The sequence below is a fragment of the Mustela lutreola genome, chromosome 4, assembly GCF_030435805.1.
Source record: "Mustela lutreola isolate mMusLut2 chromosome 4, mMusLut2.pri, whole genome shotgun sequence".
Lineage (NCBI taxonomy): Eukaryota > Metazoa > Chordata > Mammalia > Carnivora > Mustelidae > Mustela > Mustela lutreola.
The window spans coordinates 173,391,027-173,413,718 of NC_081293.1; the positions used below are offsets into that span (position 1 = coordinate 173,391,027).

The 22,692-nt window shown below is 42.6% G+C and overlaps 1 protein-coding gene across 1 annotated transcript; it reads left to right on the forward strand.

Annotated features, from left to right (window-relative positions):
• Positions 1-3,172: 3,172 nt before the first annotated feature.
• WNT16 (Wnt family member 16) lies at positions 3,173-15,103 on the forward strand. The gene is made up of 4 exons (XM_059171687.1): positions 3,173-3,541; positions 3,733-3,974; positions 5,918-6,204; positions 13,098-15,103. Exons 1-4 carry the CDS (start codon positions 3,447-3,449, stop codon positions 13,560-13,562), a joined length of 1,089 nt encoding a protein of 362 aa, XP_059027670.1. The 5' UTR covers positions 3,173-3,446; the 3' UTR covers positions 13,563-15,103.
• Positions 15,104-22,692: the final 7,589 nt, after the last annotated feature.

Here is a 22,692-nt window from a genome sequence, read left to right on the forward strand (position 1 = left end):
CAGAATAAATAAAATATCTGTGACTTCCTTTATCCTTTAATAAAATTTCATATGACCTGACAAGATTATAACGTAAAGTTCAACTGTTTAAAAAGATTTCTGCAATTAAGAGAATTCGTTTTCACTGAAATTCAGAAACAAAATTTGAACTGAAGCCAAAAACTGGGGGTTAAAAAACTCTAGCTTGTGCCATCCTGGAAACTGGGCCATCACTCAGGTGGACATGCCTTGTCAATGACTAAGGTTTCTTCCTTCTGGGAGTGCAAATCCACCAGCAAATCCACTAGTCACCTCCCCCCATTACCACACACCCACACAACACAAACACACACACATTGAACCACACACACACAACCTCCCTCCCTCCAGCCCTACTGGAACCTAGTAGGAGATTGAGATCTGAAAGAGAGTTTGTTGTCCTCTTAAAGGTGAGAAAACCGAGGCTCAATGGTGACATTAATTGTCTAAGATTGTAACTGGCTGACAGGTGGGCACCTCAACCACCCAATTCACCCATTGCTGTCTGCACGGCTCCTATTGGCCCCATAGAAACCAGAGAGCGAAGAGAGGGCAAAGGGCAGAAGTCTGTGTGGACTGACATCTGTCTCAGTGAGACCCACGTAATAGAGACCCACTGTGGGGTTTATCTTCAGAGAACAGAATTTCTCTCTTTTCTTTTTTTTTTTTTTTTAAGATTTTATTTATCCATTTGACAGAGAGAGAGATCACAAGTAGACAGAGTGGCGGACAGAGATAAGGAAGCAGGCTCCCTGCCGAGCAGAGAGCCCGATGCGGGGCTCCATCCCAGGACCCTGGGATCATGACCTGAGCCGAAGGCATAGGCTTTAACCCACTGAGCGACCCAGGCACCCCCAGAACATCTCTTTTGATGGAAATATCTGTGAGCTGTGACGTAAAGAACCATGGGGCACAAAAGAGAAATTTAGATCCCGAGGCCTAGTGATGTGGGATTTAATCAGGGAAAAAAAAAATTGTGAATCAGATTAGGCAGCAGTCTATGGTGGTAGAAAGAACAAGGCCTCTAAAATAAGAGTGAATTTTGATTCTCCTACTTCTTAGCTGAGTGACCTTGAGAAAGTGTTTAACCTTTCCAAATTCATTTTTTTTAATCTATAAAATAGTAGCAGTGGGGTGGGGTAGGGTTGAAATTTTATGTGGAGAGAAAAAGAAGGAGATTGAATGTTGGAGGCACTTGTGAGGGTTTCAGTGCATGAGTTCACAATGCCTGGCAGGGGAAAAAAAAAAAAAAAGCCCCCAAATGTCTGTTCATTGAATGAAAAGGGTATTTCTTCAACTCTACCCACTCCTGGAAATAAGTATCCTTTGCTTTAGAAGTATGAACAGAATAATCCCTAAGTATTAATGGTTTCCCCTCCCCCATCTCCCCAAAGAGGAAGTCACTTCTCTTGTTTCATTGTTTAGCCCACTTAGCTATGTGCCCAGGGCGTTCCTCGTCACATTAATCCACTCAATAACTTGTGTTCAAAACCAAGATTTCATGCACTGGGCCCAATGGCGGGGATACAGCACAGAGTGCTCCATGATCCCCCCCTGGAGAGGCTCACAGAATAAAGTGAGCTTGGATGAAAGTTCTGATTTTGAGCGAGGCCACTAGCCATTAGCCAAAATATTTCTGGATCAGTAACTACACCCTATCATCAACTTGACTCTCTAAAAATTACAATGTGGCTTTAGGACCTGGTACATGGTGTTCACTCAACAAATGTTTGTTGGATAAAGGAATGAATGGGATAGGATGGGAATTTCAGTGCGCTTTTCCTGCTCTGGACTTCTATAGGAGCTGTGCAGCCAATAAAATCCTTTATTTGAGGATAATGCAAGCAAAGCCAATCTTTTATTTGAATAAGTTTGGATTATGGCACCCACTAAGCTGGTATGTCTAAACTGAGAATTGACTGCCATTTCAGAAGTCCTGTAGGGAGCAGGTGACCACTCTCAGAAAAGTTTTGTGTCACCGACAAGGAGAGCAAGGCTTCCGGATACCACAGCTAAATGACACTTGCCGTCACAGTTCTGGCAGAGGTCTTCTATCCTGAAAAACACTGGTTAGCTAACCTTCCTAAACCGCCAGCCACCAGACATTCTCTGGCTTCTGAACTCTCTTTGGCTCCAAAGAGTACCTCACTGGATTCTATCCTCTCCTGCACTGAAATCTCAAATTCTTTTGTTTTAGATTTGTCTCTGTGGCTGGCTTGTGAACTTAAGGGAAGGGATATGGTCCTTATAAATTCCACCCACCCCCAGCACTGGGCACACGTAGGCATTTAGTAAGTCAGTTTCTAAAACGTGCCTTCAGTGTGTAGCCCTGTCCAAGGTCTCCACGTGAGCCATCATATGGACTCGAGATAAGGATAAGGACGCAAGCCTCATCTCTTCGAAAGCTCTCCGAGAAGCTCTCTCCCGCATTCCTTCTCTGCCCTCCATCTTCTGACAGTGCTCTCAAAGAAGACTGCCAAAAATAAGACAAACCGGGAAAACGAAATCCCGTAACACAATTTAAATATGGTTGATTAGACACTAGGCCAGAACCTTCTCTTTCGCTAAAAATAACTATTTAAACGACGACATCCCCAAGCTCGACAGCATTTTCCCCCGTCTCAAGTCTCCTGACACATGGAGACCTCAAGCAGAGTGTAGGAAGGTCAACTTGTTTGTATCTGACTCAAAACGATTCCTCTCCAGCGAGGTGAAGGAGAGGAAAGAAACGGGGCAGTGAGATTTTCCAGCCACTCCACCCAGAGGGTAATTAATCCGAAGGCGAGCAGGGTGGGTGGAACGCAAACATCTCCCATTCGACCCACGCCTTCCCCCAGGGTTGCTAAGACAGAAGCGGCCCTAGCCGTCTTCTGGTTGAATCCATACCCCTCCCGCAGGGCCCCGCTCACAGAAGACCGTGACAGGAGGAAAGGTCGAGAACACACCCGGGTCTGGACGCGCCGTCCGGGAGCCGCGGGCCCGGGCGCCCCCCGCGGAGCCCCCTCGCAGCCAATGGGAGCCTGAGGTCCGGGGATGATGAGATGCGGGGCCGAGGCTGGGCCAATCAGGCTCCAGGCGCGGCCAGGGGGAGGAGATGGGAGGAGAGGCCGGGGGCGATGGAGACAGAGCTACATCAACACAAGTTTCTCACCTATTCCGGCGAGGGACGCTCCCGCACCTCCTGCACCTCCAGCTCGTCGCAGGAGGAGGGCCCCAGGCTCCTTTCTCCACCTCCTCTCACTGCTCCCTGCGAGCCAGGGGAAGGCTGCGGAGAGCCCCTACCACCGCTGGCCTTCTTTTTATGTTGTCTGCAGGGGGAAAGAGGGCGACGGACAACTCGGTGCTGGGGAACTGACCTCTGGCTCGGCGGGCCTCTGGGGAGGGAGAGCAGAGGAGTGGCTGGGGCTGGGGGACTCCATGCGGGGGCCATGGACAGAGCGGCGCTCCTGGGACTGTCGCGCCTGTGCGCGCTGTGGGTAGCCCTGCTCGCGCTGTTCCCCTGCGGAGCCCAAGGAAATTGGATGTGAGTATGGGGGCAGTAGGGGCGCACGCGGGTTGTGGCAAAAGGGGTGCCCAGCTTCAGGGAACTTTCAGTTGAAGAGGGGAAGCAAGATGGGGGTTCCTAGGGCGGATGACCCAGTTTTCGGGAAAACATCTGGGATTGGAGAGGAGAGCTGGGGAGCGGCTCACGCTAGGGATGGCGGTGTCTTACAGGTGGTTGGGCATCGCCTCCTTTGGGGTTCCGGAGAAGCTGGGCTGCGCCAACTTGCCGCTGAACAGCCGCCAGAAGGAGCTGTGCAAGAAGAAACCGTACCTGCTGCCGAGCATCGGAGAGGGCGCGCGGCTGGGCATTCAGGAGTGCAGGAGCCAGTTCAGACACGAGAGGTGGAACTGCCTGGTCACCGCCGCCGCCCCGCCGGGCACCAGCCCTCTTTTTGGCTACGAGCTGAGCAGCGGTAAGTCCCGGGACCCTCCGGGATGGAGCGGGATGGAGGGCGACAACTCCTCCAAGTTACAGTAAACAGAGTAGCGCTTGCGTGGTCCGTCGCTCTCTAAATCCCAAAAGAGGTCCTTTCATGGACGAGAACTGGGGGTGACGGAAGCCAGGCCCGGGTGCAGGTGCGGTCCTGGAGGGGGGGTGACCCCCCGGGTCCCGAGCCGGGCGCTAGAGCTGTAGCTCTTCCTCCTTCCCGCGGCGCCGGGAGGGAGTTACAGAAAAACTGACACTCCACCCGGCCGACCCCTCGGACCCCGTAGCGCCCCCCTACGTGGGTGACCAGCTGGAGAAACATGATGTCGGCAGCAGGGAATGCTGCCGCCGCATCTGCTTTGATTTAAGCAGCGCCGCTGCGCACGGAGCCCTGGACAAGGGGCTAATTGCAGCGAAGCCTCGCGTTTGTTGGCACCTCGGAGCGCGGGGTGGACAGAATAATGCTGGTTTCTAAAGGGAGTGTCCTGGGCAACTCAACGTACGGCTCTCCCGAGCGCGACTACTTTGGCTCTCCCCTCTGTTCTCTTTCCCTTCTCTATCTTCCCTCCTCGTTGCACACCCGCGGCGCGGGAAGCTGCAGTAAAAGTTCCGCTTCCACGTGCCTGGTTACTCCGTAGGGATAAAGGCACAGGGAACCAGGATTGTTCTAGAAATCTCAGCAGATTCAGAGAGTTCTAGAACCTGGGAGCCGAAAGATTCGTTGTGGTTTTTCGCATTCGTTTCCGTTCTCCCTCCTCCTTGGACCCTTCTCCACACGTCCCCTGCACACATCGCCGCCAAAGCAGTGCGCTTGCCCCGCTGCGTTTTGGGCGGCACGCCCTTGCGAAGGAGCCCGGACCCCCGCGGCAGAAAAAAAGAAGTGAAGAAGGAAGAAGGGGGGGGAAAAAGGAGGAGGAAGAAGGGAGAGAGAGAAGGAGGAGGAAAAGGAGAAGGAAAAGGAGGGAGAACAGGAGGGGGAGGAGGAGGAGAAAAAGAAGAAAAAAGTTTCAGTTGCTGAAATGCAGAACATCAGCTGTTGAAAAGGTTTATTGGACAAGGGGCATGCAACTCTAATCTTAACATCTCAAAAGAAAAAAGGTCACCTGCTGAGCCTCTTCTAGTCCATTTTGCTAATGTTTTGATGGGACTTTAATTTGCAAAGAGTTTAGCTCTATCTTTATTGTAGGTGTGCTAAATATGTATTCAGTGATTGTCTATAATAATTCTTTTTTATTTTTCTGGTGACATTTCAATCCTTTCATTGTCTTTCAGCCTCAGGATGAGCTAGTAATATATAAGATATTTAACTGTTTAATATTAATATTTGTGATTGTTATTTATAATATCTTCCTTTAAAAAAAAAAGAACGGTCTTTGATATGAAAGTAAACTGTAACATCTACTGATTGCTTTGGACTTTGCTTAATCCTAATTTGCATACCAGCGTACAACATACAAACAAAACTCACACCAAATTTTTCAGCGTGTTTCATGAGAACACTTTCAAAATGATAAATTTTTAAAAAGTAATCTGGACTCTTTTCGGCATTGTATTACCATTTGCGGTATCCATGCAGAGAATTTTAAATTCGACACATATTTATTGAACTTTTATTGTCTATTAAGCACAGAGCTAGGTGTTGGCATATTTTTTAATTTTAAAAATAAACAGATGATTCTAAGGTGTGAAGACAATTTATGATACACAATATATAACCCCCCCAAGTGAAATACTGAAAATTAATGTTGCTTTTTTGAAAGATTGAAACACTATGAAATCGTCCTTCCTAAATATGTCCTCATTAAAAGTATCCATTGAAAGCAATTGAAAAACAGCTTCCCTGCTAAGAGGATGAACAGGAAGCTTTGTTGTGAACATAAACAGACAGAGGTTTGGCTCTTTCATTCAGCAATTTATGTTTTGTTCTAGGCACCAAGGAAACAGCATTTATTTATGCTGTGATGGCAGCAGGCCTGGTGCATTCTGTGACCAGGTCTTGCAGTGCAGGCAACATGACCGAGTGCTCCTGTGACACCACCTTACAGAACGGCGGTTCAGCAAGCGAAGGCTGGCACTGGGGGGGCTGCTCCGATGATGTCCAGTATGGCATGTGGTTCAGCAGAAAGTTCCTAGATTTCCCCATCAGAAACACTACAGGAAAAGAAAGCAAAGTACTTTTAGCAATGAACCTGCACAACAACGAAGCTGGAAGGCAGGTACGTATCAGAAAATGGAATGAAATCTAGTTCCTTTAAGTAAATAACACTAAGATTACACTTCTGAATGCATCTGTCCAAATGACTTGAAAAACATACAGTTGTAGTCTGAGAAATATATGTCATATATATGTATAATATGTATATGTGTTTATTATATATGGATAACTTCTACATTGACTTAGTTTCAGTTCTCCATCTGATAGGAGTTGAATCTGATTATAGAATGTATTGGTGATTTTGTACTTTGTACACCCAGAACACCAATTATAAAATAATAGGCGTAGATGTGCCTTTGGGGTCATTTTGTTCCATTTGTGAGAGAGCCAGACTAACGTCTATAGAATCTGCCTTTCTAATGGGACTGAATCAAATCCCACCTCAAATTTGCATTTTGATTTTTTAAATCTATTTTTAGTGAGCAATGAACTCCCAAACATGTTATCGATATGTCCTTACATTCTCTAGCAAGCATTCTTGAATACATCCGGGAATATACTAACATTTTGGTAAAACAAAGTTTTTAAAAAGATAATTTGTTATTTTATTATAAAGTGATATAGATACATTGTAAAAATGATAACTGCAGATAAGAATCTAAGATATATTATATGTATGAATACTTAAATATATGTAAGACTGAAGGGTAGGCAAATTTGAAGAACCACCATCTAATTAAACTTTTTTATGAATTCTGATTTTTCATATTAAGTTTTCTCAAAATGGAATCAATTTGTAACTTAATTTACCTTTTACATATTTATTTAAATGACTATTGACACCATAAAGTTTGAGCTCTACAACATAGCTGAATTACTTGGCAATTCATAGCGATTTTCCTAAAACAGTCCAAACTTTCTTATGAATATACATTTTCTATGTTGTAATAATCTTTTCAAGACAAGGAATATCAGCACATGTCCTACATTATTGTAATATCCAATAACCTGTAAAAGTCCCAAAGTAGTCATTGCAATCCTCCACAATCTCCTGAAATAAATTAAAACAAGTTGCCGTGTCTGTCAGGAATATTTAAAATACATGTTGCATTTGTTTTACATTTTTGGAATAAATGGAACCCACTTAGAATAGGTGCAAGTTTCAACCAGCTTTCTTTGCTTAACCGCTCTGGTTTATAATACAAAAACAGAAAACTCCATAAATGTTATTATCACCATAACACTTCAAATTCAAATCTGAATTTTCAATTCAATTTGAATATTGATATAAAATAGCAAAATAGAAAGTAGGAAAGTCAGTAAATATCTAGGTAGGTTTTTCATATTTTTATTTAGAAGCTTTAAAAGTTAGCTGATCACACTAGAGTAACTCTTGTTTAACATGTAGTTATGCACGTATCTCTTCTCCTTAAGGTTTTGCATGAAAAAAAATTCGATGAATAGGGTCTGCTTCAATTTAAATATTCTCCAATAAAGGATTTTTAAAATTATTTCTAACATATGACTATAAAAGAGGGTTAAATATATGTTTACATTTTTTTAATGTATGTTCTTTAAAACTTTAGAATTAAAATGAGAAAAATACTAAAATAAGTCAAATTAATATATTTTAAAAACAAAAAATGAATATTGATTATCGATTTAGATCTTAAATCTTCTTTAGCTGTTCTTTAAACAATTTGGTAGAGCTTTTTAAAAATTTAACTAGAAAACAAAACTTGGAAATTGATGTCATAATTAATTCCCTTGAATAAAGATTATCCCCAAACTTGTGAGAAGGTCGGAAATATTCTGTGTTTTTATTAGTATCATTAGGCAGCTATTTAGTTTTATTCTGTCTCATGTGTTGTTTCAAATTAGGTAACAGTATTTGCCTCTGTAACTATTTGATCTTAAACTATTATTTATATTCTGAGTTTATTAAAAACATACAACCGTTTAGCTTCAATTTTAATCCACTGTGTTTGTTGGCAAAAAACAATCTTCTCACATTACCGGGATTTCTGCCATTTTAATTATGCAGAAAACAATTCAGCCTAAACATATACATTCAGTTTTTGTCAATTTCAGGGTTCTCCCTACTGAATCTTTTTGTTCCCCATTGGTCTAGATGGAATCTTAAAATATTACAAAATATTACCTGGACTGCTGTTTTTGTTGGTCTTTTTTCAGGAAGTATTACAACTCAAACATTTTTGTATTTTTCTTTCCACTGGTGGCCCAAAAAAAAAAAAACCCGCCACCACCACCAGCACCAGCACCACAGCAACAACAAAAACCAACCAAGTTTGCAGGCTATTATCTAACAAGGAAGAACAACCAACTCCATTTTTTAAATTGGCAATTAAGATTTTAATCTAATAGGCATATTCTTCTGGGTAAAGTTCAAGGTCTGCATTCAATTGAGTTGATTTTCTTGGTCTCAAAATCCCAAACTCAAAATGTAGGAAAGCGTTCAGAGAAATGTGGGTACTGGCGCTTAGTAGTGCTATGAGCAGGATAGATGATTTTCTAACCGCTGACCTTAAGTACTCTGATTCCCACTTGGTTTCTGACACCATTCCTAAAGTTATGACTCCAAGAATAATTTTGCTGAATGGTGATTGGCTAACAGAATGATGTGATGTCTTCCAGGGGCAGAACTTCTGGGAATAATGTGACTTGGAATATTTATGGGTATTTCTTTTGGTGTGCTTAAAATATTTCCATTCTTCCCCTGTCCACCTCATAAACTTTTAAGTTTCCCTACCCCATAATTTGTTTTATGATGAGTAACTCAAAAAAGTGGGAGGGGCCCAACCCCAAATGTTCATTGACCTGTTTCAAGAATATTTATAAGCACTTGAACAACACATAAGTGTTTTGCCTTTCAGCAGGTTCAAATATATTTTTGGACTGAAAGAGACAACATGGGTCAGAGGAATAGGAATTCTACATATAACCATCCAACCTTATGTCACCGTTTTCCTAAAAACTTAACCAGATCATCTGATAGTTGACAAAATGAACTGCTTATAACAAAATGTTCTGCAGCAGTTTTTTTGGGTCATTTCTGTAAAGTTTGGATAAAACAATCATTGCCTGCTGGGTTACCTCGGAGTCAAAATGGTGGGGCCAGCAGTTCCGCAGCCCATTTTTCAAGCAGTTTCTATTTTTACATTAATATTAATGATACATCTTTCCTATTTCAGTTCATTAGAAGTTTATCAAACCAAAACTTAACGCAAAGAGCCCAGTAAATTAAATGCTACCCTCCTAATTGCTCTCCCATAGTTTAAAAATATTCCACCAAAATGTGCACATCTGTTTGCAATAGTTCACAAAACATTCCTCTGTTAATATCGTTATAAACCCTAACAACTCAACTAGAGTAGAGAAAAGAATTTTCTCATAACCACATGCTACTCAGACGGTTGCTAGCCTTTTACTTTTCTTGTTAGCAGGAAAGGACTGCTATCACTACAGCCCAGAAGGGCTATTTGACATTAATTAAGAATCCTAGCTGAAAAGCTCAGAATATACCTTTTTGTGGAGTGTTCGTGCAAGTTCCTTAAACATACTCCATTTTCCACTTTCACTTTTCTCTGTTCTACTAAAATTCTCCTGTTGGATACAAAGACTTTAGATCATATATCGCCACCTTTATTTATTTATTTGACAGACAGAGATCACAAGTAGGCAGAGAGGCAGGCAGAGAGAGACAGAGAGAAGAGGAGGAAGCAGGCTCCCTGCAGAGCAGAGAGCCCGATGTGGAGCTCGATCCCAGGACCCTGGGATCATGACCTGAGCCGAAGGCAGAGGCTTTAACCCACTGAGCCACCCAGGCGCCCCCACCTGTACATTTTAATGTAAAAGGCAAGTGTCTTAACCATGCTGTTTATTGTTGGTAAAACTGGAATAATATGTAAGTACATATTCACTAATGACCTACTGTGTGCAAGGCATTTCTTCCCACAAAACTAAATCAAGTAAAACAATTTATGAAGAGGTGCTCTGAGAAACAGCCAAGTTCTACAGTGTGTGTGTGTGTGTGTGTGTGTGTGTGTGTGTGAGATCTGCCCTAGAACTCTGCATTTCATCAAATTCTCCTAGTGGTAATTACATTGCTTTATTTTAATCCCTATTTGTCCAAGTTTCTTCCTTAGAGTGTTTTGGGTCTATAATCATTTAAATTGCATGTCAAGTTATTGGAATTCCTCTCCTTGAAGTTTATTTGGCTTTCTGTCCTAAACTATATATATGGTAAACTATATATAATATAAAATATATATGATAAAATGTAAGATATGTAGATGATGAAAATGCCATTTTTATACTTACTGTTAAGGACAAAAAGATAATGGAACTGAAAGGTAATAGAATAAAACTTCAAAATATCATCCCTGAAAAGTTACAACCAACTCCAGGTATTTAAAAGACCCTAGTTTTCCTCTGGCAAGAAAATCTTCCCAAAATTCCGATACACATTCAGCAGGTGGTACCATTAGATCTGAAAATCAGTCTCTCTTTTTATCTTTCAAACCAAGTAATATGTCACTCTGGGGACTGACACAGTTGTGGACTGAGGAATGGCAGGAGAACCCAGCAGGATCAAGGTCTCCCCATACTATTGATTCTCCTGGCAGTGACTCTTTTGCTAAAGGTGGTTTTCAATTCTTCCTTCCAATTCATATGACCAACAGAGAATGAGTTAAAACTTGTTCCAGTGAGCTGGACTAACCATTCCATAAGTATTTGGTGAGCATCTACTCTGTCTTCCGTGCTTTGCAAATTGGCAACACCATACGTGATGTCTGAACTGGTTAATGAAAGAAAAAGTCCGCCCCTCAGTAAGATTCTGAGCAAGAGCCGGCTTTAAATCACCAAGTGATGACTGGAAGGAATGCTGATCAGGTTTAAATACATAAACAGACATTCTTTGATTTTTGGCTTTCTTTGGACAATTTGTTTTGTTATTACCTAGCATTAACTGAGCTCTCTTATTCTCATATCCTTCAAGCCTTTAAAATCTGAACAAAAGTACACAGATTGCGTTCATTTGAACATTTATTTGCCTGGAGCCATTTGAAAAAATTGAAGTCTTTGTGGCTATCGAATGCCATAAATTTAAGCAAATAAGCGTTTGCGCCATACTTTATTTTTTGTGTGTGCCATACTTTATAAATTGCTCTCATTATCATTGAGAGGTATCTTTTGCCCTGCGTTAATAAGAAATAGACATAGCTACTTGCTTCTCCGTTTTGTGAATTCACAAAAAGCATATGTGCTCTCTTCTGTAAAGGACAGGGTTTAAATATTATTCTGTTTATTATTTTAAACACTAATAAGAAGTATCAAATATTACACAAATCAATACCATATGCTCTCACTCAAGGTTGCAACTATGATAAATTGTCCGAAATATTCTGTCTCATTAGATAGTTCAGAAACTCCAATTTGTTAGGAAACATAACATTCCACAAACATGTCAGTGTCGGGTTTAGTATAAAATAGCCAAGCATAAACCCTTGTCATTTTATAGTTTTGATAAGAAGTGTAAGTGGAATTTAAGCCATGAAGTTTTTCCTTTCTTTGGTGCGATTACACACATAATTTCCACGTTATGGAGCGGACAGATCACTTTTTCATTTTACCCAGCGTGTTGACAGACCGTCAACACGAGAGCTAGCCCTGGCGATTTATTAATCTGCTCTGCCATCCTCTGGGGACTGAAGGAAGCTGTGCTGACTAGCCCAGTGGTGTAAGACAGCAGAACCCTAAAGTTCTTGAAATCTCTACATTGCCTTTGCCTTGTTAGCCTCTTTTCACATTTTTCTCTCAACTCTTCCTGTACTACCTTCTTCTTCCGGAGAGGGGATATTTATTTAGATTCTAATGTGGGCCAGGCAGTGGGCTCTTACGGAGATATGTAATTTCATTGAATTCCTCAGTCTGAATAAACCAAACTCTGCACTTTGAATTGAAGAGTTACATACATATATTACCCCTCTGCTACGAGGGGATGGTGCTACCGATCCATCAGGAATAGGACATGTGTTTTGAGTTAATTTTCCAGAAGAGGGGAAGAATGTGCTGGGAGCAACCACATTCTCCAGCCCCTTCTCCTTCTGACCAACTTAAGTTGATTAGTCAGGGTTTCTCATGTGGTCTGTGACCAGAGGATAACGCGGTTCCCACCCCCCCACGCCCACGTGAACGTAAGGACTTTTACAGTGATCGAACCGGGGAGCTCTCAGTTCCGTAGATCTCATGCTTAGATGCCCGTTAGGATCATCTGAGCAGTTTTATGGAAGCGCCGCTGCCCAGACGGCACCTCTGCGGGTTAAGTCAGAATCTCAGAGATTAGAGCCCCTGTTATTAGTTAAATTCCCCTGATGCTTCTGTGCACGTGCGGGCCCACGACACCTGCCCTCTCAGTGCTTCTCCAACCTTAATGCATGTAGGAGTCACCGGAGAATCTTATTAAAATGCAGATTCTGGTGCTGTGCGTCTGCAGTGGGGCCTGGGAGTCTGCATTTCCCACGAGGGATGTCGGTGCTGCAGGTCCACGAACCGCGCACTCTTAGTTGCAAGGTGATTGGTGTCGAACAGGGAAGTATGCGTGGGCATCCTCTTACACCCAGAATTCTACAAAGAAATGGAAATAGAAGTGGTTTCCCTCTATTGTCTCAGATCGCCCCCAGTAACAGTAACAGCCCGGACCACCACTTCAAGACTTGGGAGTATTTGCTTGGCAGGGTCAAGAGAAGAACAGAACACTTGACCCCTGAAGCAACTGTAAAGAGCCTTCATGTTCAAAGCGAACACCTTTAGGCAGGACTAAGCAGACTCAGAAAGTGAAGGGATGAGATCAAGTGGAGCTTCGGGTGCGGGGGCGGGGATGCGGGGGAACCCTTCACGAATGCTATTTAATACCATTACGGTTGGTTTCAGGCTGTCGCCAAGTTGATGTCCGTGGATTGCCGATGTCACGGAGTTTCCGGCTCCTGCGCTGTGAAAACGTGCTGGAAAACTATGTCTTCTTTTGAAAAGATTGGCCACCTGTTGAAGGATAAGTACGAAAACAGTGTCCAAATCTCGGACAAAATAAAGAGGAAAATGCGCAGAAGAGACAAAGATCAGAGGAAAATACCCATTCGCAAGGATGATCTCCTCTACGTTAATAAGTCTCCCAATTACTGTGTCGAGGATAAGAAACTAGGGATCCCCGGGACCCAAGGCAGAGAATGCAACCGCACGTCGGAGGGCGCGGACGGCTGCAACCTCCTCTGCTGTGGCCGAGGCTACAACACCCACGTGGTCAGGCACGTGGAGAGGTGCGAGTGCAAGTTTATTTGGTGCTGCTACGTCCGCTGCAGGAGGTGTGAAAGCATGACTGACGTCCACACTTGCAAGTAGCCCCTCCGGCCAGCCTCTCACCGTGCAGGCCTGGTGAAGCTGACCCCTGCCTCCTCTAAGTCCCAGACCCTGGCGCTTGGCGCTGAGCTCCCTTTACCCAACGGATAGCCGATCACACACAGAGCGTGTGGATTTGCGGGGAGGAAGGAGCAGAGTTGACAAAGATTAGGTTCATTTTTTGCTGGTTTAGAAATATATATTGACACATCAGGAAGATAATCTGACTCCTGAACAGGAAAGAACAGGAAGGAGCCTTCATGCGGGAAGACATGGTCCATATTCAGGGTAAGATCCTGGATTGTGGAACTCAGCAGTAGTGGGGGAATATGAGGCATTTTTGAAAGACACTTCTTCTAGCAGCAAGGAACAGTAAACAGGATCTCCTTTATCCTCTCACCATTTTAGATGAAGAAATCATACAGTTCGCGCAAAGAAACAGATGCTGGAAAGTTAACAGAAGTACTGGGTGCTTAGTTTCCCTTTCATGCATTTCAAAAGAAGGGCAATCAAAACGAATTTCCCTTAGTGATACTGTGTGCCTAGAAAGTGTTTGCTAGAGATGTTTAGTGACAAAAGGGAAGAATGTAAACGTAAAAAGTAAAATGTATGGTTTGGATTTTAAGTGCCTTTTAACTAGGAGAATTTATCTAGAAAAATTTCAGTCAGATATACAGCACTTTTCCTATCCTTGGCTTCATTTTTTAAAAATTTAAATTCAAGTGAGTTAACATGTAGTGTTGTTGGTTTGTTCTTTAATGATAGACCTGTTGCTACTCTTAAAACCCCAACTCAGAAATAATGGGGAAGAGAGGGATCTTAAGAGCAGGCGGGAAAATTAAAGGTAAAAACACAAAGGGCTCTCATACATTGTAAGGGGAAGCACCTTTAAATGTGTAAAAACAGTATTTTGTATAGTATTTTGCTAAAAAAAAGTTATATATTTTGTAAATACAGTATTTAAGTTATATGATATATATTGACACTTAAGACACTTATTGCCAAAGCCCAAGAGCAAGGGCAATAAAATTATCTCAGAAATAAGATTAGCTTCTGTTTCTTTCCATACCTTTTTTAAACGTTGAAAAGAAGTTAATTGAGTAGTTAGTTATATGGATGTGTTTTTCTTGTCAAAATGACAATTTTAGATGTTATAGGTTAAAATATGCTGCAAAATACTGAGAATTGTGTTATTTCAGCAGATTAGTTAAGTTCTGCTTTTAATTAGTTATGTTTAATTTGTAAGGTTATTATAATAAATTATGCAGTAAAAGTGTTAACTGGTAAGAGAATCTAAATCAAAATAATGATCAATTTGTGGATTTGATATCCTGGATATTTATTATATTGTATGTAATGCTGCATTTCCATGTGAATGTTGAATGGTATCTCTAAGTTTAGGATCCACGCATGTATATTCATCATATTTTACAAGGTTCCTGGTAGATATTACAGGGCTATATTTAAGGTTGTGTTTAAATGTAGATGCTTATGTTTTTTATGAATTGTTAAACATTTCAGTATTATTTAGGGAAAATTTCTAAATTCAGAAAGGACAAAGAAAGAATATTCTTTTTCTTATTATAAAGAAATGTTTCCTTGTCCACAGGTCTCATTCTTTTGCCTTTTCATTTTATTTACCAAGGCAGAGCAATTATTAGTGAAAAAAAGAGAAAACCCATGGAGAACATCTCAGGCATGTGTAATATTAAATTCAAAGCAAACCATTTAATTGTGGCCCTTAAAGTCTAACAAAAAAAATTATTTATAAATGAGAAATTCAGAAATGATAATTGAATAATTATAGTACTTATTTAAAAGAGTGGTTTACCAATCTAGCGTCCACTGAGAGACACTTATTCTCATGTCTTTTATTTTATTTTATTTTATTTTTTTGGCACAGCAAATCTATTTTGTCTGCATTGAAAATAAGCAATCTCTCTCTCTTTTTTAAGATAAAGAATAGTTCCCATTAACAACCGATTTCTTCTATTAACTAGACATCTTTTTTGTAATTACCTTACCAACCAGTTGGAAGAACCAGACAGATGCTAATTCCCAAATACCCAATTACTATTGAGCTGTTGCTGAAGAAGATAGTGATGCCAACTCAGACTCTCCTCTCTGGGATGCCTGAGCAGGAACTCCTAAGAACCAAGCTGTGTCTTTCACTTTTTTTCTTTTACTTCTCCTCCCTGGCTTCAACACAGAAGCCATCCTTGGAAGTCTCCCCCGTTTTACTGACCGACAGCCTGGGCTTGGCTCATTTTCCTCCCACTCCCCATCATGGTTGAGGTAGCACCATGGAGCTCTGGGGGATACAAGTTGTGGAGCCCAAGTGTTCCTATCCATTCTGGATGATTTTGCCTGTGTTACTTAGGTCTCTTCATGTAGCAAGTCTCAGAAAATGCAACTCAGACTGACAAACATTGAAGGAAATACACTGACTCCATAACTGAAAGTCCAGAGTTGTGCCTGGTTCCTGTGAAGCTTGATCAAAAATCTCAATGCTGTACTCGCCATGGTTCAGGTCTTTCCAGCTCTAGCTGAAACAGCCTGGCTTCTGCAGTGTTGTCTTCTACTTCAGGCCCCACACGGTGGGGTGGACGCTTCCCACCCCCAGTGGCCCCAGGCTCTCCTCTTTTCTTAGCAACATGGCTGCCACATGCCCCCCAGACCTCGCCTTCTCCTACCACTCATTCTAAGGAAAGAGAGAGGTTCTTTTTTGGTTGCTCCCATAGGAGAGATGGAAAACTTTGTTTTTTCCTTCTTCACAGAATGCCCAGCAAAGGTCATTCTGTGTCCCATTGGCTCCAGTTGGTTAATATGTCCATCCCTGAACCAATCAGAATGGCCATTGGAAGCTGGGGTTCGGGGATAAATTCATTGATCATCTTAAGGTAATGGATACCCAGGCTGGCACCTGGCGGTGAGGTCACTTCTAACTAAACCCACATAGCTTGAGAATAGGGAAGTGGTGAATCCACAGAGGAAAACCAGGGTTGATGTTACCATTAAAGTACCCGGGTGCTGGGCAGCGAAGTCATTAGATGTCCTCAGCTCTAGTGATGTGTTTCGAAAGCAGCTTTCTGGCAGCACGTGGGTCAGGCTTAGAGCGGCACAAAGCAAGCTGTGGATACATGTATAGGATACAAAGTATCTTCATTTCTTTAAATGCCCTTGATGACCTTAAAAGGGGAGGGGAGGTGGATGTCGTGTATGAATTTCACACTTAGGAGTTCAACTATTTTGTAAATTGGGGGCTGCCTAATTAGAGGCAGTGGTAAGAGGCAATGATGATTGCCTGAAAATGCTACTGAGAAAAACCTGTCAAATGGCATTATCTGTAACCTCTGGATAAATAAGTTTGCTGATTGAAACATTTCCCTGCTAGTAGTATTTTACAAAACATTAAAAACACTTTAATTTGTTTGACTATAAACAATTACATTATTTCCTTATTCCCAATCTGGATGATCATTGTTTTTGTTCTGAAAGAAACTCTGATAGTTGTATTTAGAATAACAATAGGATTTTATACAAGTTAGATGCTATGACCATGTATATATTTGCAGCTTTATAATCATGTGACATATCCCATCGGTATTTTACAGACACACTTTAGGGGCGGCCGGGTGGCTCAGTGGGTTAAAGCCTCTGGCTTCGGCTCGGGTCATGATCGCAGGGTCCTGGGATGGAGTCCCGCATCGGGCTCTCTGTTCAGCAGGGAGCCTGCTTCCTCCTCTCTCTCTGCCTGCCTTTCTGCCTACTTGTGATCTCTATCAAATAAATAAATCCTTAAAAAAAAGCAACAAAAAGCCACACACTTTAACTTTCTGAAGTACCATCAGGACTGTTAGGTTTGGGTTTTTGTTTTGTTTTTAAGGATTTTTTTTTAAAAGATTTTATTAATTTATTTGACAGACAGATATCACAAGTAGGCAGAGAGGCAGGTGGGGGCAGTTAGGGGGGCAGGCTCCCCGCTGAGCAGAGAGCCCAATATGGGGCTCAATCCCAGGACCCTGGGATCATGACCTGAGCCGAAGGCAGAGGTTTAACCCACTGAGCCACCCAGGTGCCCCGGTAGGTTTGGGTTTAAAATGAGGAATCAGAAAAGCTTTCCATCAAAATATTGATTGATAGGCAATTGGATGATACTTGTCACATCACGTCCCAAAGACCACCAAAGACTGCAGAGATCCACCTGTTTGGAGTCAGTCTGTGACCCAGAGCACTGTAATCCACTTAGCTGACTTGCAGAAGAAAAAAATCAAATCCCATTTCCAGGAACCATGAATACTCCTCAGGACAAGCTCTTCTGAAGAAAGTTGGCTTGAAAGCCTTGATTTTTTTTTTTTTTCCAATTTCAGTCTCACAATAGACCAGATGTGATAAGTCATAACATTTCTTGGAGTAGGGTGATGGGGTAACCTGAGAAGGACAAATGCGTGTGGCACAGCATTAAAGGGGAACATGGGAGTGGGGGGGGGGGGGACACCAGGGACTTATTTCCTTTAAAATAGAAAATAATAGCAGACACTTAGATGGTGCTTACTTTATACCAGGCATTGTTTCCAGTAACTTCTATGTATTCCTCAGAGTCTGGGCCCTTAGCCACTCTGTATTATTGTGCCTCAAGCAACATCAAGATTGTCACACACTAAGTTTACAGTACACCATTTAAAGAGTTTGAGGCATTTGTAAATATAATGAAAATTACGGGATGTTCCTTCAGGGTTTGGCTGTATCAACTTGGTTGAAGAACAGTAGTGAAGTGACGGAAGAATTGAGAGCTTAGCATTCACCATGAAATAGAATTAAAAGACACTGACTCTTGATTTCTAAGCTCAGAGTGATTTAAATTTCCTGCTATTTTAGATCCCAGTGTGGTTAACAGTTGGATTTTGTAGGAGCTTAACAATCATTTCCAAAAGGAAATGACTAGGGGTAAAGATCAAACTAATTTAGTGCGACATTAAATAAATACTTACATCCTTTTTATTGTGCTTACAGCCAATTGTTACATAAAGTGTCATTTTTAATACATGGATGAAACTTACCATTGGTAATGATTTACATTCATATCCGAAACAAAACCACTAGAGGTGATTTGCATGATTAGAAAAACCCACTCGGAACAAAATCAGGTTCGAAAAAGCAGCCTCTCCCACTGATTGTAAAGGAAAGTAATAATAAATGTGGACTACGTCAACACAAACTGCAGTTTTTGTATGTGACTTTTTAATTTGCAGAGTAAGTGAAAGCCTCTAAGGGATGTGCAAGACTGGAAAAGCAGAACGAGTTGCGGGGCATAGAGCTGCCCGGTTCCCTCTGCCCCCTCGCCGTTCTGAACCCTCTGGTAGGCTCACCTCCATGCTTCTATGGAAAACCAAGGAGCCTTCCCCTTTGCATGCTAGTAACAGTCAAACCCTCATAGCCATGCCCATATCCACTCGGTCATGTATAGCTACGAAGGAAGGGTGGCCTCTTGTACCCCCAGTTATTCTTGGACAAAAGAGAAATGTCACCAAACTTAACTGCTCATTTAAATACACCTTGAACTCTTCACTAACTAAAGAAGGGGGTAAATATACAAAATGTAAGTCAGTAATCACCTTTGTTTCTAGTACATAATCCCCATTTTTCTTTTCTTTTCCTTTTTTTTTTTTTAGTAGGTTTTTGGGTAAGTTGTGTCATTTTTTATTTTCCCTCCAGCTCTACCGAGATATAATGGACACATAATATTGTGTAAGTTTAATGTCTTATCCACAGAGGTTGCTTCATCTCAACTCCCGGGCACACAACCAACATGTATTCCGAATGGGCTTCTACGAGGCAAGCCTGCAAGGTGGAAAAACTGAAAAAGCGAATGTGGTAACGTCTCTTCAACATGCCCCCTATTTAATGGGTAGGGGCAGAGTAATTTTACAAGCTGAAAAATAAATTTCACCATTCAGTATGAGAAGTTCTCTCCTTTTGCTGGCTTGAACACTTTTTCTTTCCCGGGATACCCACTTCATCATTTCTTGAGAAACAGAACTTCGTCGACAGAGAACTACAATCTCCAATTTGCAATGGTCACAACTGCAAATGTGTTCATGTCCGACACACCCAGTGCTATAGAACTACTAGAGGGAACCTCCCCCAAACGGCCTATTTCCCTGACATAAGTTTAACATGCCCGTGTAAGGTGTCAACAGTTTACTCCTGGGACAAACGTTTCAGATTTCTATAGAAGTACAAGCTTCTTTTTACTGAAGTTAAACCTATGGTCCTCTCCCTCAGGGACAATGGAAAGCCACGTCAGGTGGGCTGCCCTCCCCGGGGCCCACAGCTTGACGTCACTCCCAAGGAGTTGCTCCCCAGCGGCCTCTCCCACTTCTGCCACGCGGGGGCGTCCCCGCAGAACCGCGACACTCGGCCACCACCACCTTGACCACCAACCCTCCCCCTAACCATAGCAGTCAGCATCGTTTCCCTCGGAATCTCCGCTCTGCTCAGAGCTCGGACTAGCAAGACATTATCCTCGAGGCTCCTTTCTGTGCTGGTCAAATAAAGCCCACTGCACTTCCCTATGCAGGCCCGCAGTCCTCGTGGGTATGCAGAAGCTAAACATTTTTGGAAGCTGAACTTTAAAATATTTGAAAAGAGTTCTGTGTTAAAATGAACATCTGTGAATGATAAACTGAAAAATTCACATGAAGTTTTAGGATGAGAGAACCTCTGAGGCTCAGACTGGGCTCTTAGCTAAAACCTGACTTCCGAAAGCGGGCATTTCCTCCCCTCAGCTGTGAGGGCTCTACCTACAGGAAACAGAGCAATCCCGTCAGACCTTCTGCTGCAGACAGTGCGGCTAAGGCTCGGCGGGGAATTCACTGGCTCTGGTGAATCGGGCTTGTCCACCTGAGCAGGCCAGATCCAGGCAGAGCAGCACCAGAAGGCACAAGGCATGGCCGAAAACCGGTTTGAAAGTCAAATGTATAAAGTTCAAATAATGAATCTGTTAGAAGTGAAGCGTTGGTCTCAGAAAGCAAAAAAACATTTCAAAAAATCCATTCAAGAAGGTCTTGCCCACACCCCTTCCCCTGCAGCGGGGACAGCTAGTGCAACTCTATCACGTGCTTATTCGAACTGCCAGCTGCCTGGAGAACCCCCCAAACCCGAATTCTGTGAATGAAAAGGAGTCCAGTGTCCGTGCCCACTGAGTGGAAGGGCAGGTGTACACAGTCAGAGGCTTGGGGCCCGGAGAACCCGGAGGGGCTGCACCCTCGTCGCCGCCTTCCTGTCCAAGGCATTCAATGGCTCCGTTTTGGGCTTGGTGTCCTTGTCCATTCGGGTTGCTGGAACAAAACACCACAGTCTGGGGGGGCTTATAAACAACAGAAATTCAGTCCTCACAGTTTTTAGAAGCTGTGAAGTCCCAAATCAAGGTGCTCATTTAGTGTCTGGGTAAGGCCTGCTTCTTGGTTCCTGTGCTTTCTCGCAGTGTCCTCACGCGGCTGAAGGGGTCAGGAAGCTCTCTGGGGTTTCTTGGGTAAGAGCTCTACCCTCAGTGAGGGATCTACCCTTCAGACCTAATTTCCTCCCAAAGGCCCCACCTCCAAACACCATGGCACTGGAGACTGGGTTTCAACACAGGGGTGCTGGGGAGGACACACACATGAAGACCATAGCATTTGGTAGGATGGGGCTGGGAAGCTGAAGGCTGGCCTAGCTTTTCTCCTTGGCTGAAATTGACCAGTCTTCAAGAGACAGAGTCAATCCCAACAGCCAGACGAGCAGTTCCATTTCTTGAGTGCGCACAGGCACCACGAACCCATGCTAGCATCCGTAACTCACCGTGGTGAGGCAGACCATCTCCCGTTCCTCACGCAATCAACAATGAGGTAGAGACGTGTACTCATGCAAGTTTGACTGTTACCCAGTACACTACACTGTCTCCATTACAGAATTCACTCCTCTTTAAGGTTTTAGGCCCCTTTTCTCACTGGTGATCCAGTAAAATAAATATGGGCTAATTACTTGAAACACTAGGAACATGCAGTTCCTAGTTCCAAGACCTAGAGCCAGCCATGTGCCCCAAACACTCAGTTTAGTAATGGCAGCGAGTTGTACCTGTGAACTAGCTATTCTGGGAAGGTGGTCTTCTCTGTAGTAAGTTTGCTTATAAACTGCCCATAAAACAAGGCAAGAGGAACTTTTCTTCTGTCTCTAACTGAAGGGCCAGCAAGTCCCTTTTCCTTTCTAGAAGAGAGATCCTCCTATTGAAATCCTTTCCTTCTTAATAGAGCGGCCCTCCAGTGGCCTGCACCCTCGCTGGATTGCAGGAAGGTTCTGGTGGATGAAGTCTCAGGTTCAGGATGGCCTACCCCACATGCCCTCGGGCCACCTACCAGCAGACTGCCCCTCCCAAGCCAGGCCTGCCTGATTTTTGCTCTAGCTAGCTTTGACTTGACAGGAACCTCAAGGGAGGAGATACAAGAAGTAGGACGGGAGTAGTGAAAGCTAGCTATTGCAACATGACAATCAAAAACCAAGTATGTGGTAGAAAAATCATCCTAGGGAGAGGCACCAAAAGAATTCTGAGGGGTGCTTTAGAAAAGGTAAAATCGGGTACTTTTTCCTGTTAATCTACATGTTAATCTATATGTACCTGCTGCTATCCAAGGCCTTATTAAAGAGGTTAAGTGACAAATCTTTGCCCCAATCAATACAAGTAATTTTTTCCTCTCATACTCATTTCAGAAAATATTCTAAATGCATTTCTACTTTTTTGTTGTTAATTTTTTTATTAACATATAATGCATTATTTGTTTCAGGGGTACAGGTCTGTGATTCATCAGTCTTACACAATTCACAGCACTCACCATAGCACATACCCTCCCCAATGTCCATAACCCAACCACCTGCATTTCTACTCTTGATATTCTAACTGAACATAACACATTTCTCATTCCTTCACTTAAAAATGGGGTATGTCAACTGAATTGAAATTATCATCTCTTTTGGGGACTTCAAACTGTAATTTGTAAAAACTGTTTTAGTCTAAATGTAATACCAGCTAAATGCTTTGAGATTCACCTGGCATAAAATAATAGCTGATCCATTTCAAAACAAATACAAAATGTAGACA